Raw genomic sequence first — 16,241 nt, 5'->3', positions numbered from 1 at the left:
CATTATTATTACTTTTAATATTATTATTAATTGTATATTTAGTTAATAATTATTCATTTTTTCATTATTATTTATCAGTTATATACATTTGACATCATTGATATATTACTAAGCACCTTAGGTACAATCTAGTTCACTTTTCACAGCCATACGGATAATTTGCTTTCCTTCAGTGAACAAAAAAAAATATATATATTCATGTATATATATATATATAGTTATATCTATATATTTATAATATTTTTTGCATATATACTTATCTAAATATTAAAAGTAATCGATTATACAATGATGATTCTTTTTTATCATTCATTTAGCAACATTATATTCATATAAACAGAAAGAATATCTTTAACATTCATTCTCTCTTACTTCCATACTCTCGTTTGTCCATTTTTACTTTGGTTGTGACGAAACAACATCCGTCAGACAAATTAAAAAACTTATCGCACTCGCGTGTCACGAGAAAATAAAAAAAATATACAATAAAATAAAATAATTACTTTCAAACTATTTCTTTTTCTTTCCAGTACAAATTACAAAATATTTAAAAAATATACACTTTTCGGTAACTTTCATACACATTGCACGTACTTAAATCCTAACGAGTTTAATTTATCATAAAAATGAAAAAAAAAAGGTTTAAATGGCAACAAAGCTATTAATTACTTTATCAATCAATTGATCAATTAAATAATTAATTTATCATTTGTGGGATTTTTACATCGTTAATATTTTTATTAAACTGCTATTTTTTTTAAATAAATTGACATAAGAGTATTTGAATGGCAACAAAATATATTGATTATTTAATTGGCTTGTAATTAAACTATTTCTATGTATAACCCTTATCTTTTAAACTTTAACAACGTACAAAGTTCAGTATATATGTAATAAAACTGATCAATAAATTGATTAATTAAGTAATTACTTATCATTTAGTTTGATTACATCGCCAAAATTTCTAGTCTCATTTTTATTCTAACAATCTTTTAGAAAAGTCTAAATAAATTATGTTTTCATACATCAATCAGTAAATATTAATATGAAATTATTGATTTTTAATTGGCAAATATAAAAAATAATAATTTCGCATGACTATAAAAGTACTAATCAACTGATTGACTTAAAATTTGTTTTTCTAACACGATGAAAATAATCATTAATAACAAGTATTTTTTAAATTTATTTACACAATGCTCTCACGCTCTGATTGAATATCATAGCCAGTAATAACTCCTCGCCTTAAAGAAACATCGCTGTTTCTCAAGCCATTACCATTAAATAAATTCATAAGCCAACTCCTGATTGAATTTCTTGCTGATGATTTTTTATCAGGAACTGTATCATTCGGAGGAGTTGGCACTACTTGATCTAACGATCTCCATCTTTTTACAGGTACTACATCACCTGCACAAACAGTTTCTTCACCAAGAAGGGGTTCTTCAGCCTCTTCATTAACTGAATTGTCATTTGTACCCGGTACAAGAATAATATTTCCATTAGGATAATTGTTATTTAAAAGTTTTTCTGTTAATTGATCTTTCGAAAGATTTCTGAAATATTTGTCACAGTTTTCTAAAGATCTAAATATTTTTCGCATTTCTTTACAAGTTAACATTTGCGGTGAATCTCTTCGTCCAAACTCTAAAGGAAAAGGGTCCAAAGATCGTGACTCCCGAATCATCGTTTGAGATGGATAATCACTTGTTGTTGAAGATGAAGCTATGGTTGACAAAACTCTTGTGTTCTTCTCACTTTTCCCACCAGGCTCAAGAAATAAATCATCAAGTGCAAGTTTTATATTTGCAGCACGACACTCGGCTCTTTCGCGCACTGTTTCATTATCTAAAGTATTTCGGGAAATGCTGTCCATTAGAAAAGGTGGAGATCGTTCATATTTCCCACGTCTTACCGGTCGTGGAAGCGGGCTAGAATTTCCACATTGTGATATGGAATCTTCAGCTGTAGGTCTAGGGACACTTGATTGTCTTCTACTTCCTGCACCAAGTCCACCTAGTAGAGAAGCTTGTCGCGAGTCTGGATTCAATTTTGGACTTCTTCGTGGTCGACAGAATAGCGGTGGAAGATCGTTGATATCAACCTTTTAATTTTAAAAACATTTAATTAATTCCTCGATTAAATGACAAATTGTAAATTTACATTTGCCTCAAGTATTTAAAATCAAATCTATCATCAGAAAATAAATACACACCTCTCGTTTTTGTATTGCTCTTTCATTAGCGTCAACGAGCCAATAAGTCTTGACCTCTCCTTTGCCTTTCATATGTACCATGCCACGTTCTTCAGTAACATATCCGCCAATTTTATCCAAAGCTTCTTTACATTGAGCACTTATATGAATCCTTAGTGGTTCTCCAGTTGATTCCATTCTCGAAGCTGTGTTAACTGTATCTCCGAAGAGACAATAACGTGGCATTGTTAATCCTACTACCCCTGCTACTACAGGACCTGTACAATGTCAATTGTAATAATTACTAACAATTAATGGACTTAATAATATTTTTGTATGTAAGGAACTAAACGAAACAAAATCAATTCAAATTAGTGATTGATTGAAATTCTATAAAAATTTAACAACAACGTAAATTCTAATTATATTAAGTAAGTTTTCAAATCATTGAAGAGCTTAATGTATCGTACCTGTATGAATTCCTATTCGTAATTTCAAAGTATCATTAGGCCTATGGGCAATAGTATGTTGCTTTACTGCATTAAGCAGTTCTAAAGACATTGAAGCAATTTCCCCAGCATGCCTATTCCCATTCTTTATCGGAAGTCCAGATACCTGAGGCAAAGAATAAATTTTCAGATTGAGATTGAACACACGTGATATTTGAATTGAAAAATTTAAGAATGATGAGTTTACTTACCACCATGTATGCATCACCAATAGTTTCTACTTTATAAACGTCATAGCCTTTTATGATACGATCGAAAAGAGTGTATAAATCGTTAAGAAAGTTAACGACCTGTAAAAAAAGCATATTATGAAATCATTTGTTATGATAGTAATTACAGTTTTATCAGTAAGTGAAGTCTTGGACTTTAAATTATACAAATTCCCCATTTGAAATACCTGAAAGGGTGTACTCTCTGCTGACATTGCTGTAAATCCTACGATATCACTAAAATATATCGTAACATAATCAAACGCTTCCGGTTCCACACCAATTCCATTTGTTAAACAATTAGCTACGGGTCTGTAAAAATAAATGTAATACAGTTTTAATTGTGTTCATTAAATTGTTAATTAAAACCTTGTAAAAATAACTATTTTTCATTTCATATTAATAGTTTATATCAATTTTTCTCAGATTTAATTATAACTATTTATTCAATTTATAAAGATTAATATTAGTGACTTGTCAAATGATTATTTGATTAGTATACAATATATAGAACTTTAATTGAATTTATTTTTTCATTCTATCACTTGATTTATTTATTCACCCGGTCTTTATTTTATTTTTTATTTTTATTTATTGTTTTTAAAAAACTAACAACTAGTTCAATTGAGTTGATTAATTGATTTTTTCAATATTTAAATTCTAATTATTCTATTTTATAAATGAACGTGTAGACTATTTCAGCATTTCTGCGAGATTCCTTTAATTTTTTGAAGAAGTCAGAAAATAAATATAAACATAACGCTGTTACGTACTCAGGCAACATTCTATGCAGTAAATCTTCTGTCTTCTGTTTCTCCTCGAAGAGAAGGCGCGTGCGCTCACTGACTAGATCTTCGAGGTTGTTTGCATATTTTTCCATCATGTCCATCATCTGATCCATAATATTACGATGTCTGCCAGCCTTCATCTTCTTCAGTCGTGTCCGGATCGTTTTAAAGTCAGGTCTCAATTCCGGACTTTCTGCCCAACATTCAGTTATTGTGTTTACAATGTAGTCAGCACAATCTGCTTCAGATTCTGATAAAATATCTATGTTGGGTCTAAATGGTGGCTCACCATCTTCCGGATATTTCTTTACTCTGTCTATAATTTCTGTAACCATAAAAACATTTTTTCCAAGTTTAAATACCGTTATTAGCTGCAGAAATTTTAATAACTTAATGAAAAATAATTGACAAAGTATTTTTATGAGTAAGAGTGATTTAAATACCTTTGGGTTCTAAATTTACTCCTCCATAGGGACCTTTCCGTCCGATCATTTCGAACAGAATTATGGCAAATGAATAAATGTCTCCTTCTTGCGTACCTCTGATAGGGGCATTTGGATCTCGAAGTAATTCTGGCGCTTTCCAAAACAAATCTAGAATTTTTAATGAAATTATTTTTGTTTTGTTTCTTACAAATTCATATTCCATTCATTGGGATAATTTGGTTCAATAATCAATTAAATAATTGATATAAAAAATAAATTGATTAAGAAGAATACAAAGTATTTACTTCGATAATACTGATGTTCACCGATACTATCGGACTCGGCACAATGCCTCATGTCATGAAGACCAAAATCTGAGACTTGGAGAACCCATCGGGAAGTCACGACGCAGTTGGAAGACTTCAAATTACCATGACAGACTAGCACGGACGACTCATGAATGTATAGCATACCCTATCGATATAATGATTTATTTCCAATTGGTAATTATTTAAATGTACATATAAGCATTGTTAAAAATTATTTAATCAATATTTAACATTATTTAAATTTACCATAAATACTTTTTATGTATTATCATTAGCAACTTTTTAAATACTACATTGGTAGGAGTTTAAAGTATAAAAATCAACGCTTTAGCAATATAATTTTGTGATTAATCTTGAAGATAATTTAAATATTGATTTATTCATTCTTGATATACGTGTTTTATAATTTACCTTAATGAGATCATGTACTAATGATGCAATGAACATATCGTCTAATTTTATATCTTCATTTTCAATGATATCCTAGAAACATTATAATTTAAATTAATAATATATTCATGATAAAAAGCATTATTTATAGAATAAAAAAATCCTTTAAACTCACGTAAAGACTTCCTTTGGCACAATAATCGGTAATTAATAATATTCTCATTGGCTCAACAACTGCACCAATAAATGAATTGAGATTTCCGTGTCGAATTTCACGTAACACACGCATCTCTTTCATTACATCCCGCGAGATATCCTTTTTCTTTGAGAATTTAAGCTCTTTTATTCGCACAACTACTCCATGATAATGCCCAGTTTGTGCAAACACTTGGCCTCCACATCTCGATTCATAAGACATTGCACTAACTAAACTTAACTGTAATTTGCAAAAAAAAAAAAATTATAAAATTTTCGTTACAACTCTTTTTTAATTTTATTTGTTCAAATTTATGTAATAAAATTTTTTTTCAATTATTTATGTTCAAGGTTATCTCAATAGTAGTATGATTTTTAAAACCCCATCGTCTTTTATAATGAGATACTTTTATTAATGATGATGATGATGATTGTATGATAATAGAAAAAACAAGCTTATAAGATAGCATCAAGATTATCACTATTTAAACAAAGTCATTTCTATCATTTATTACATATTTAACGTTTACAATTAATTGGTACCATAAAGTTTTATATTTACCCTGACGTTTGAGTAAATTTAAATCAATTCTTCAACTTTTGGTGACGATTTATTAAAAATATTTGATAAATTATCGAAATTTTAATTCTTTTAAATAATCTTATTTTTTCCTTATTAAATTGTTGGCAATGGAACTATTTTTATGCTTATTATTAACTTTATTATATTATAAATAAAATTTCCTTTTTAGAATATAAAGTTTTGTCTGACAATGAAATTCCGACAAAAGTTATTTTACTATTGAGATAGCTGTGCGCATTAATAGGTTCAACCTTTTGTAACAAAATTAATTGAAGGAATTGAAAGAAAATTGCCAATAATTAGTTTCTTACAAAAGAGTCATTCATTCCTCTCTATATCAAGACACATTACTTACCTTACTTGGTGAGGACATGAGATTATCGAGATGAGGATAGCCGTGAATATCACTAGGATCAATTTTCCAAAGAAGACCTTCAATCTCTTGTTCAATTTTCCATCGCCTGTAAATGCTGACAGTAATGACGGCAGCACAGAATAAAAGGATCGCTAGCACTGCTGCTGCGACGATACTATGCATGTGGGTGTCATCTTTAGGACAATGTTCATTCAAAAAACCACAGCCTGGCTCTGCTTCAGGTTTATTTTTACCTGGCCATTCCATTGATTCCGATGGTCTGTATACCTGCATTTTTTTATTCATATTTTTCATTGATTTATCAACAGCAACCTCAAATAAATAGCTATATTTTATTAATCAATTAATATTTTTAACTAATTATACCAATTTTTTATCAGTGCAATTATCTTTAAATATTATTATTTTTAAATAGAAACTGGTTTATATTACAATGATACCCGCACGATAATAGTTTAAACAACTCACTCACTAGAACTTCACCACGTTGAAATTGACCAACAGGCTTCATTTGATAGTCACATGAAAAATTGTTGAATTGAAAGAATTCCTTTTTCAAAGCAAGTACAGAAAAGTTGCCTTCAGAGTCACCGTGCTGATCAAGTTTTATTGTCTGACCACTGACGCCTTCAATTGTAAACGTGTTCCTGATATTTATGGTTAAAGGAGAAAGCAAATGATGATTGATATGTAAATAAATAATACTTACTCAGATATGTATGCTTGCGGATAATTGTTTCAATTATTTTTGTTCCATTACTAGCTACTTCTTCAAGTGAATGATCAGGTTGTTCGCGTAATAGTTGATCAAGTGCAGATGCATAAAGCTTTACCGAGTCATAGAGATAGGCCGCATGAATGGAAATGTATTTCTCGAATTTAAGATGAAAAATATCTGGAATAGGGAAGTTGAAAGGCTCCTTGCTGGTATATTCTCGTACTTTTTTCGTGAATTCTTCGTAACTTTGAGCTGGGGGCGTCAAAGCTACGACGAGAAGAGAACGTGCACGTTTCACAAAATCCTTGATCTCGTAACATGACTTCAGGTCGGTTTGTTGTTGCGGTCCTGTAAAATTTGGTTTTTCTTATGAAGTTTCACTGGATGAAATGTTTCTTTCAATTAAAAGATTACAAGAATTAAACTTGATTAATACAAAATAGTTTAAAAAATATTCAATTATTATTTAAAGTTATTAAAAATTGGAAGGAAAATAGCAAGTAATAAAAACTAATCTTACCCCATAAGTACTTCCGTGCTTCTTTCGGCGAATAAGTCATCATGTCGACATGGATCACCATATACTCGCCGTTGTCCAGTAACCGCTGGTTCTGCATCGCGTTCATCATGTCTATGAGCGATATGGCCGTACCCATGAAGACGTAAACTGTTTTAACAATCATTTAACATCATTTAGTAGACAGTTATTTTTTGAATTTTAATTATATTTTTGTCATGAATAATCCAAGTGATCCAACTTCTCGTCATATTCTTCGTCTCCTGAATCAGCTGAAACCAGACTCCTTGACAGCAAGGAAGCTTCTCCTCACAGCATTTGTGCCGGTCATCCACCGTCCTGAAATGATTGATCGTCAGATTGTTCTTCACTGCCTGGTTCTCCAATGATTTTGCCACCGTCGACCATGCGTCCTCCGTGATGATTGAAAATTTTGTCCATCCATAATGCAGAAGAAGAGCAACCACTGATTTTGTTACTTGGGTGTCTGGTGGTTCTGTTCGAGCGAAGGTTGTCACCTTCGAAGCTTTATAATCGCTACATTTCTGCAAATAAAAAAAATCATTTTGTTAATTTATTGTTAATTAAATAAAGTATCAGAAGAATTGAAGTATTTATTCAAAATTTAATTTAATCATCCTTAGATTTCTAAGATTAAGATATTGAATAATTTTCTAGTTTTTATTTTTTTATTGAACATAATTGGATCGTAATAAATGAAATAACGTTCAGAAACTTGTTTCTTTAATTATAGAATTATTTTATTAACTTCTCAGTATGAGGAAGTCTAGGAAAAAACTGAATAATGACTATAGTCCGACTCTAGGAATCGTAAGGTCTCTGGGTTAGTGATGATAAATGAAACTTTCCAATTTTTAATCAACTTCTAGAGTTTTTTCTTCATATATTTTATATTTTAAAATTAAATGAATGTAAATATTCAAAATTATGTTTGTTTAAAACTGAACATAATTTAGAGACAAATGTAAAAATACATTTGTATTTCAAAGTATTTTTCAAATTAAAAATAAATATTACAAATAATAAAAAAATATAAATAATTAGAAGACTTGAAGAGACTGATGATGACAATAATCATCAAAGGGATTTTGCACATTCGTACTTAACGCCAAGTTAAATATAAATCGCACATGAGAACATATAAATGTGACTTCCCACTGGGACTAAGAAAGCTCGTTCGTCCTACTCCGAGAATGTGACGCGTGCCTCATTAACATACAAATTAAAAGCCCAGAAATGCAACTGAAGAAATTCGTACCAAAGGAATATCTATAACTTTGATAAAATGTTCAGCTATATTCTCTACAATAATTGCAATTATTGAAGGAAGAAGACTAATCCATGGATCATAGAATAAAATTGTAAAATGACTCAACTGCTTGAAACACTTCATAAATTAAATATGAATTTTCAATTTATATCTTAGGATTTTCTTGACAATATAAAGTATTTTAGCAACAAAGTCCTTGAAAAAAAAGAGAATAAAAATGATATGTTTAACTTTATACAATAGAATAACTACTTTAAGTTTAATAATGAGTACAGCACAGGATGAATTTGACATTGAGAAATTAAATAAAATATAACATTATATGAAATGGCTAATGTTTAATGAAATAAAATATTTGAAGAGATCTATAGATCATAAGAGAGAATAAAAAAAGAGAATTGCTTCGTCAAAACCCTGGCAATGACAAATTTCTCGAGGTGAGTCAAACAAGTGGAGCAACAAGTTGACCCTGATGAAGTACATTTAAAAATAATTGCACTTCATAGTCCTCGATTTCATATGGATCAAATTCAACATAACTTGTTGCAAACTAAAAATGAACTTGTTTATTTTCAAAGTTTTTCCATCATTTATATGTTGACCGAAACATAAATAAAAAATTCTTTCTTTCATGATATTCATTAAAGAATCACAGCAAATAGAGAAGTAGTCTCGGAAATGAAGAAGGCGTGGTAAGATGCTTTGGTCATTGCCGGCTAGCTGCCTGATGTTATTCCTGGCGGCGGTCGGCTATATTTAGACGAGACCACCTTGAGAGAGTCCGAGAGCTGGTTGTGCAACGACGACGACGTGCTCCAAGCCCACGAGAGAAGGTGGTTGAGGTTTATTGTTCGGGTAGGCCTACTATACCTGTACCAGCTGTACCTATACACCAGCCCACCCGGTCTCGAGACTCATGACAAGAGAATTGAGTCTTGTGGCAAGTGGATGAGTCTTGTGGTCAACAATGCACGCTTACGTGTTGGTAAAAGGGTGTTTTATTGGAGATATATCATAGAATCCGGTCTGTTTTGGATCCCCATAGGCATTCCTACGACTTGCCAGGTCAAGTGTGTCGTATTTTGACTACTAAATCAGGTAATCAAACAGCACAAAACTTATGGTAGTCTCCATGATTTCTATGACCACCTGGGCTATTTTTAAATTTATTTATGTATTCGGCTTCAAAGAACCTCTTATACTTCCAAATATTTTTGTTTGTTTTGAATAAAATCTTTATTATTGAATTTTTTTCATCTGAAATTAAAAATAGATTAAAAGAACTCGTTAAATTATTACGTTTGTTAATGATGATGTATAGAGAAGATACTTGAAATGTATTTTTTGATAACTGACCATTAAATTTGGTTGATTTTTACAGGTTTTTTTGCGGTTTCGCAGGTCAACTGTTTAGTATTTTGATCATTAAATCAAGTAATCAAACAACTTAAAACTCTTATAGTCTTGATCATTTCTATTAAGCCATCTAAGCTATTTTTGGAGTTATTTATTTCTTCATTTTCAAGCTATTGATATATGTACGTAATTATAAATCACATCTTCATAATTGATTTCAATTTCTGCTGAAATTAGCAACAGATGAAAAAACTTATTGGATCATTATGCTGGTTAATGATGATACTCTCAGCACTCACTAGATATTTTGTAGATAATAGACGGTTGAATTCGGTCTGTTTTATATTAGTGTTGATTTTTTTTGTTACTTTTTAGGTTAAGTGTCTAATGTTTTGGTCATTAAATCAGGTAATCAAACAGCCCGAAGCCTTTTGAAACCTTCATGATGATTTCTGTGACCACCTGGACTATTTTTAGACTTATTTATGTACTCTTTAACATCTACAAGCCACTGACATCAGCCAATAGGAATTGGTATTTTTTTTCATGAATTAAACTTCCGTAATGACTTTTTTTTCTTTCATTTCATACTTACTGGATTTAAAAATAGATTGAAAGGTCTTATTGCAGTAGTACGCTTGCTAATCGCAACTTATGTCAGAGAAACCAGCAAGTGAAGAGGTGGAGGAGGAAGAAAAGGTGTGCAATAAGCGAACAACTCTTAGCGTGAGCCACTGCTCGGTTGGTGAACGAGCTAAGCGTTGGAGTGCCGCGCGTGCACGACTCTCGGGGGCTTGCGCCAACATACTCAACGATATCCTGGACACACGCGCGTGTCATGGAGTGAGATAGTACTTGACCAGTGAGGGAAGCGGGAAAAAGAGATGCAAAACACGCACACTCGCAACGGCTTTCATTTATTCGTAAATCAACAGCAAGATGCTATTTATAGACAGCGGACAAATAGCGATAGTCGACGCTTCTGTATCCTTGAATGGTAAAACGCCCGAATAGAATAATGTGACGGTTATTGGAATATGTCGAATTATAGTTACGAAAATGAGATCAATGTATAGTATTATAAATTATTTATCTCTCACTAATCTTTTTTAATCTGTTTTGATAGTTTTTTTATATTGAAATTTTATATTGATGCACTATTATTTTGTAGGTAATTAGTAAATTGTATTATTTTCAGGTTATGTTTTCATTTGTGGATATAAGATAAAAATTGAAAATGACTTGATAAACTGGAAGTGTTTATGTAAAGATGGGAAGTTTGATAAATTTTTGGAACTAATTAGAATTATTATCTCTAATTGTACAATTGATTAGAATGATAAAGTAAAATATTTTTTGGAAAAATAACATTTTATAAAATAAATATACAGTGAATTCTTCTGAGAAAACATTTAAGTTTTCTGATTATAACTAATCAGTATGATGAAAAAGTGTTTTTAATGTTAAAGAAAATAGAGAAGTGATAAGTGTGTTTCTTAAACAGTCAAAATATTAAACTCTAGCACATAAGAATCCAGTTTTTTTTATATTTTTCGTGTCATGAGTGGAGATAATAGTTTATCTGAAATGTTTGAAAAAATTGATAAGAGTACGTTGACGATTGTGTGTATAGTCACATTATAGTTGGAATCATTATGTTAGAATTAAGATTAGAGAATTGAAACTCAAGTGCTGTAGGTTCAAAGTCTTTTGATTTCTCGTGGATATATATGTATATATATATATATATATATATATGTACTATACTCCTTAAGAGAAAGATCTTGAATGTTGTTCTTGAGGAATCGTTACAGATCGAGAATGCAGCAAGGCATGCCGATGCGAACTTTCACGTAGGTGGGACAGATGCCAGGTGTTCAGAAGGCGTCGTGCTTCGCCAACTAAAAGAGAGATACATATCCATGATTATTGCTCCTACTTGTTCTCTCACCAAGTGCTCTCCAATCGCATTACTTTCAACATTATTGTCAAACTATCATCATCCGTGTACGCTATAAGTTTTATTGACTGATTCCATCAATCTTTAACTCAAAACAAATCATCTTCAATTTTATTTGAGTAAGAGAAAACTTCTTTTTTGCTCTTTTATTTCGTAGAATATTTAATCGGTTATATTCTCAGTAAATGATTTAATTAAATTTTATGACTATATTTTTCGTCATTTAATGTTTTTGGTATTATCAATTTGTTATCAGTTCAGAGAAAATGAATTGTAAAAAAAGTTTTACTACTTTTGTATTACAAAGTGTTAAAACCAGAGATAAATTAACATTTGGAATGAAAAAAGTGCTTTAGATTATTGTAAATTCGCATGAGGTGGTCCAAAAGCAAGAGATTCCCAGAGATAATGAGCTCAGGATATAGCGTGACGTTGAACCGTGGGAGTCACTATGAAAATGACGTGTTTCAGGTTGTAAAAAAAAATGTATTTTGATTAAATTATTCTTTAATATTATTTCTCTTTCTTGCAATTTAATAATTCATTCTTAATTTTTATTTTCAGCTCTCTTTCTGAGGTATTTCCTTAATTAGTAATTTTACAATCATTCCAATTATTATTGTCGTCAACGATAATAATCAAGGCACAAATTCGCGAGAAAAGATCTGTCCTGTTGATCTATCTTTAAATAAAAATGTCAAGTGTATATGAACCAAAAAAAATTAAAGAAATTCGTTTCTATTAATTTACAAAAAATCAAAAATTGCTTATCAATTAAAGTAATTCGTTTCACAGGCAATATTAGATTTTTTTTATATATAAATTATAATTATTATATATAAATTATAATTATTCATTCTTTTATGCAATTTAATTTTAGTCTAATCTTTCCAATAAAATTGTAACACATTTTTTTGACTAAATGTTCATTGTAATCGCGAAACCTAGACTACGAATAATGTTGTCAGTCGTCTGATTGTAATATATAAGTATGTACTTAACATAAGAATATGGTATTAATAGTACATAATTTTTGCGTCTGTCTACTTGTCTATAGTTAATCTATAAGTGTATTGAGATAACAATTTTAATGAAACTTTGTGATACTTCAAGTGTTTAACAAGCAATATATAACTATAAATGACAATGGTGATGATTTGAGTCTTTGCCTTCCACTTGACGAGTTAAGCCTTTGGTCGACGAGCAATAGCCGCAGCTAAAAATAACCGCGATAAACATGAGCAGTTGTAGTGTGTCATGCTATTCATTTGAGAGCTATGACTATATTATTTCTTTTATTTTTCTCTTTTATTAACACATTTTTTTCATTTTTTGGATATTCTTTCTTACTGCCTATCAGGTCAAAGTCTTTAATATTTTTTTGCATTTTTTATTTTAATGTTTAAGAAAAAGAGTTTTGAATAAATTTTATTATCATTTCAGATGATACTAGCTTTTAAAAGAACAAGAAAGTATCACAAAGAAAAGGAGTTTTCTGCTGATAATTATCATTGTAATAGTGCGAAATAAATAGGAAGAACAATCAATTTCAAGTGTCGTCAATTTAGTTTGAATTTAATATGAACTCTGGCTCCTAGAAGTATCATTTTTTCCTTAGATTGTAGATTAAATATTAGAATTAATTATTATTAGAACACTTAAGAATTACTTTAATTCATGTTTGCACTATTTTTTCTTAAATCACAGTACATTTTAGAAGTATTGAAGTAATTTGGCAACCAATAAACAATGGTTTTTAACAAGTTTATTTAGTTTATTATTAATTCTCTGTGAAAAGGTTAAGAAAGATCTTCCTAAAAATTACCATTGACTCTCTGAATGATACATACTGAGTTCAAGGTAGTTCAGCATTAGTATGAATGCATAGTAGAGTATTAAAAGGCTAAGTAAATAAAGTTTTCATACAGTCTCCACCAAGTATAGTTGATCTAACGAGAAACATGTCTAAGTATGAACACTTTTAAGGAGCAAATAAGAAATTATCGATTATTAGGTGGATTAATTTTAAGAGCAATCACTTATAATGATGAAGAAACAGAAGGCTGAACAAGACATTTTGGATTTAAATCGTTGAGACAGGAGAAGGATGAGTTGTTGATATTAATCAACATGATGGAATGGAGATGTTGAAGAAGCGGAAGAATTTGGTTATAGCCACACAATAATAATCAAAGACAAAGTCATTTGGTGAATCTGGCTGCTTCCTCAGGGTATTCCATGACCACCATGAGAGCTTTGGGTTTGGAATTAATCTGCGTCGTCGATGCCGCCTGGTTTTATCCGACCACCATAGAAGATTGGCCACTTGTTATTAATCGCTCTAACTCTCTTTCTCTCTTGCTCCTCCTGTTGTTTTTTCATTTATTTTCCTTTACCGATGGCCGAATCCCGGTGGTCGCGCAAGAGAGAAAGGAGGAAGATTGAAGAAAGAAAAAAATGAGTGGCGAATCCCTGAAGAAATCCCACGGTGTCCGTGAGGATATGCCTTCGACCACCCCGGCTCTCTCTTTCTCTTTCGCATCATCATCTTTTTCTTCTCTACCACTTCTTCCTCTTCCTTTCTCTTGATACTACTCCCTTTACGTCTCGACTCCTCTTCCCGCAGGATACGAGAGGATAACAGCGTCGAACTGGCTCGCTAACTGGCGGTCTTTATCTCGGATATATTTAGCTTCAGCGCGATCGCTCGCAGCGACGACCAGTCGAGAATGATCTCGCGCGAGATCCCACGGTGTCCGGTACGGTCCACCATGGGGGCTACCACCATGCTCGCCTTCTCTTTGCCTCTTTGCCACTGACTCCCTCTCCTTTTTACCTCTCCTTTCTCCTCGAGAAACGACAGATCAAGCTACAGCTCCATAACGGACCCCCAACTACATTTTTCCGTCATTTACAGCTACTATTTAGTGATACTTTCTGCTTTTTTTTCTCTTATTTATTTTTTAGTATACTGATAGAAAGATTCATTTAGTAGTAATACAGTTATAAAATTATTTATTTGACTTAAATTAGTAATTTGTTGATAATTAACAAATCTTGTTTCCCACACTGAGAAATTTTTAATCACCTCAGCTAGAGAGCATCAACTATTCAGCTATTTTTGATGCCTTCTGATAGGTTACTACATGTAATGTGGAGTTCAAATATATTTATTCGATTTATAAAAATGCTATAATTGGAAATAAAAGGTGTAATAAGTTAGGATTAATAAATAAAATGTCACGCCATGTTATCAATATCATCCATAAGTAAGATAAATTTGCACAAATGTTATTCTCTTAGATATAAGAATAAGACTATTTTTTACAAGGTTTTTATTCTTAGTATATCTAATCACTATTTTCCCTCTAACTTACGAATAAACTGAGACTGATAGCGCATAAAGATAATTATTTCCAAACTATTCAAATATTATATATTTTAAAAACTAATTTAATACTCGACTTGGTTGAGAATTATTCAAAATTTGATGTGTGCTAAATTGTTAGCTCTGTATGGTAACTCATGAAATGATTTCAAAAATAAATTTATATATAAAAAAATCTGTACAAAGAAAGGATTGTACAGTTGTTAATAAAAAAATATTAATATTGAACAAGCCTTTCAATCAATTGTGACAATAAATCCAAGTGATTTTATAATTGAAACTAATATTATAAGTTCATTTGGTTTTAGATTCTCTTTTAAAATATATGTTGATTTATTTGTTCCAAAATTAGGAAATTCAATTAAATAAAGAAACAATTTGTTGTTAATTATTATGAATATATTACATGGCTTTCAAAGAGTAACATTCTTCGTAAATCAGAGATATTAATTTGTTAAAAGAAACCGCTAATTCTTATTGAATTTTAAATTACTCAAGATCTAATATACCGTACATTTACAATTGATAAGATTTAGATAATTTCTTTTATTAGTAGATACTTGGAAAAGAATTTCTTTGAGGTGTTAAAGAAATTTTGCTGTAATAAAATAATGTCGTTAAACATGATACCATAAATAAATTACGTAGATTCACAAAGTTATCGTTTGTTAAAATATTAATTACTCAAAAATATTGTTAATAAAAAAATAATAAAAATTGAAAAGAGTATGATTACATGTTATATGAAGTTTTTATATTGAATAAATAATTATTCATTTTTGAAACAAGTTTTTGCGAATAAAATTTATTTTAATTGAAATAATATCTATTTATAGAAATACTAACATTGGCTAATGTCTATTTTTATTCATTTATTCATCTTAAATATTTATGTTTTACAAAATAATGGCCGATGAAAGCATTTGAAAAAATGGTTTTATTCCATAAGCAAAGAATTGAGTTCTTTCAAAACTGTTATTATCAGACAAACATTGCTAAATCTCTGTGTGTAA

General features: G+C 30.4%; 1 protein-coding gene and 1 long non-coding RNA gene across 6 annotated transcripts in view; one reads left to right on the top strand and one right to left on the bottom strand.

The window, feature by feature from the left end:
- Window positions 1-43: 43 nt before the first annotated feature.
- The window catches only part of LOC118072742 (receptor-type guanylate cyclase Gyc76C-like), a 51,961-nt gene continuing 35,763 nt past the window's right edge, over window positions 44-16,241 (bottom strand). The window contains exons 5-20 of one of the 3 annotated variants that reach the window (XM_035092845.1): window positions 7,475-7,778; window positions 7,237-7,383; window positions 6,708-7,064; window positions 6,471-6,625; window positions 5,978-6,265; window positions 5,020-5,280; window positions 4,866-4,937; window positions 4,431-4,599; window positions 4,144-4,293; window positions 3,686-4,025; window positions 3,101-3,224; window positions 2,895-2,993; window positions 2,665-2,809; window positions 2,216-2,472; window positions 1,916-2,104; window positions 1,665-1,848 (exon numbers count right to left, since the gene is read on the bottom strand). In XM_035092845.1, the coding sequence (XP_034948736.1) occupies window positions 1,801-1,848; window positions 1,916-2,104; window positions 2,216-2,472; window positions 2,665-2,809; window positions 2,895-2,993; window positions 3,101-3,224; window positions 3,686-4,025; window positions 4,144-4,293; window positions 4,431-4,599; window positions 4,866-4,937; window positions 5,020-5,280; window positions 5,978-6,265; window positions 6,471-6,625; window positions 6,708-7,064; window positions 7,237-7,383; window positions 7,475-7,778 (3,105 nt within the window). In that variant the 3' untranslated portion in view covers window positions 1,665-1,800. Of the gene's footprint in view, window positions 2,105-2,215; window positions 2,473-2,664; window positions 2,810-2,894; window positions 2,994-3,100; window positions 3,225-3,685; window positions 4,026-4,143; window positions 4,294-4,430; window positions 4,600-4,865; window positions 4,938-5,019; window positions 5,281-5,977; window positions 6,266-6,470; window positions 6,626-6,707; window positions 7,065-7,236; window positions 7,384-7,474; window positions 7,779-16,241 lie in introns of all 3 variants that reach the window. The other 2 variants (XM_035092843.1, XM_035092844.1) reach the window with 2 other exon arrangements.
- LOC118072748 (uncharacterized) lies at window positions 10,403-13,387 on the top strand. Of its 3 annotated transcripts, XR_004691027.1 has the most exons (4): window positions 10,403-10,950; window positions 11,079-11,574; window positions 11,695-12,311; window positions 12,405-13,387. It is a non-coding gene; the product is annotated as an uncharacterized lncRNA (long non-coding RNA). The 3 variants fall into 3 exon arrangements; XR_004691026.1 differs by having other exon boundaries at window positions 11,079-12,311; XR_004691028.1 differs by having other exon boundaries at window positions 11,079-12,326.

Source organism: Chelonus insularis, unplaced genomic scaffold (assembly GCF_013357705.1).
Source record: "Chelonus insularis isolate UGA/USDA-ARS -01 unplaced genomic scaffold, ASM1335770v1 contig_94_pilon, whole genome shotgun sequence".
NCBI classification, from domain to species: Eukaryota; Metazoa; Arthropoda; class Insecta; order Hymenoptera; family Braconidae; genus Chelonus; species Chelonus insularis.
The sequence above is the reverse complement of the archived record's forward strand: the minus strand, read 5'-3'. Positions and strand labels throughout refer to the sequence as shown.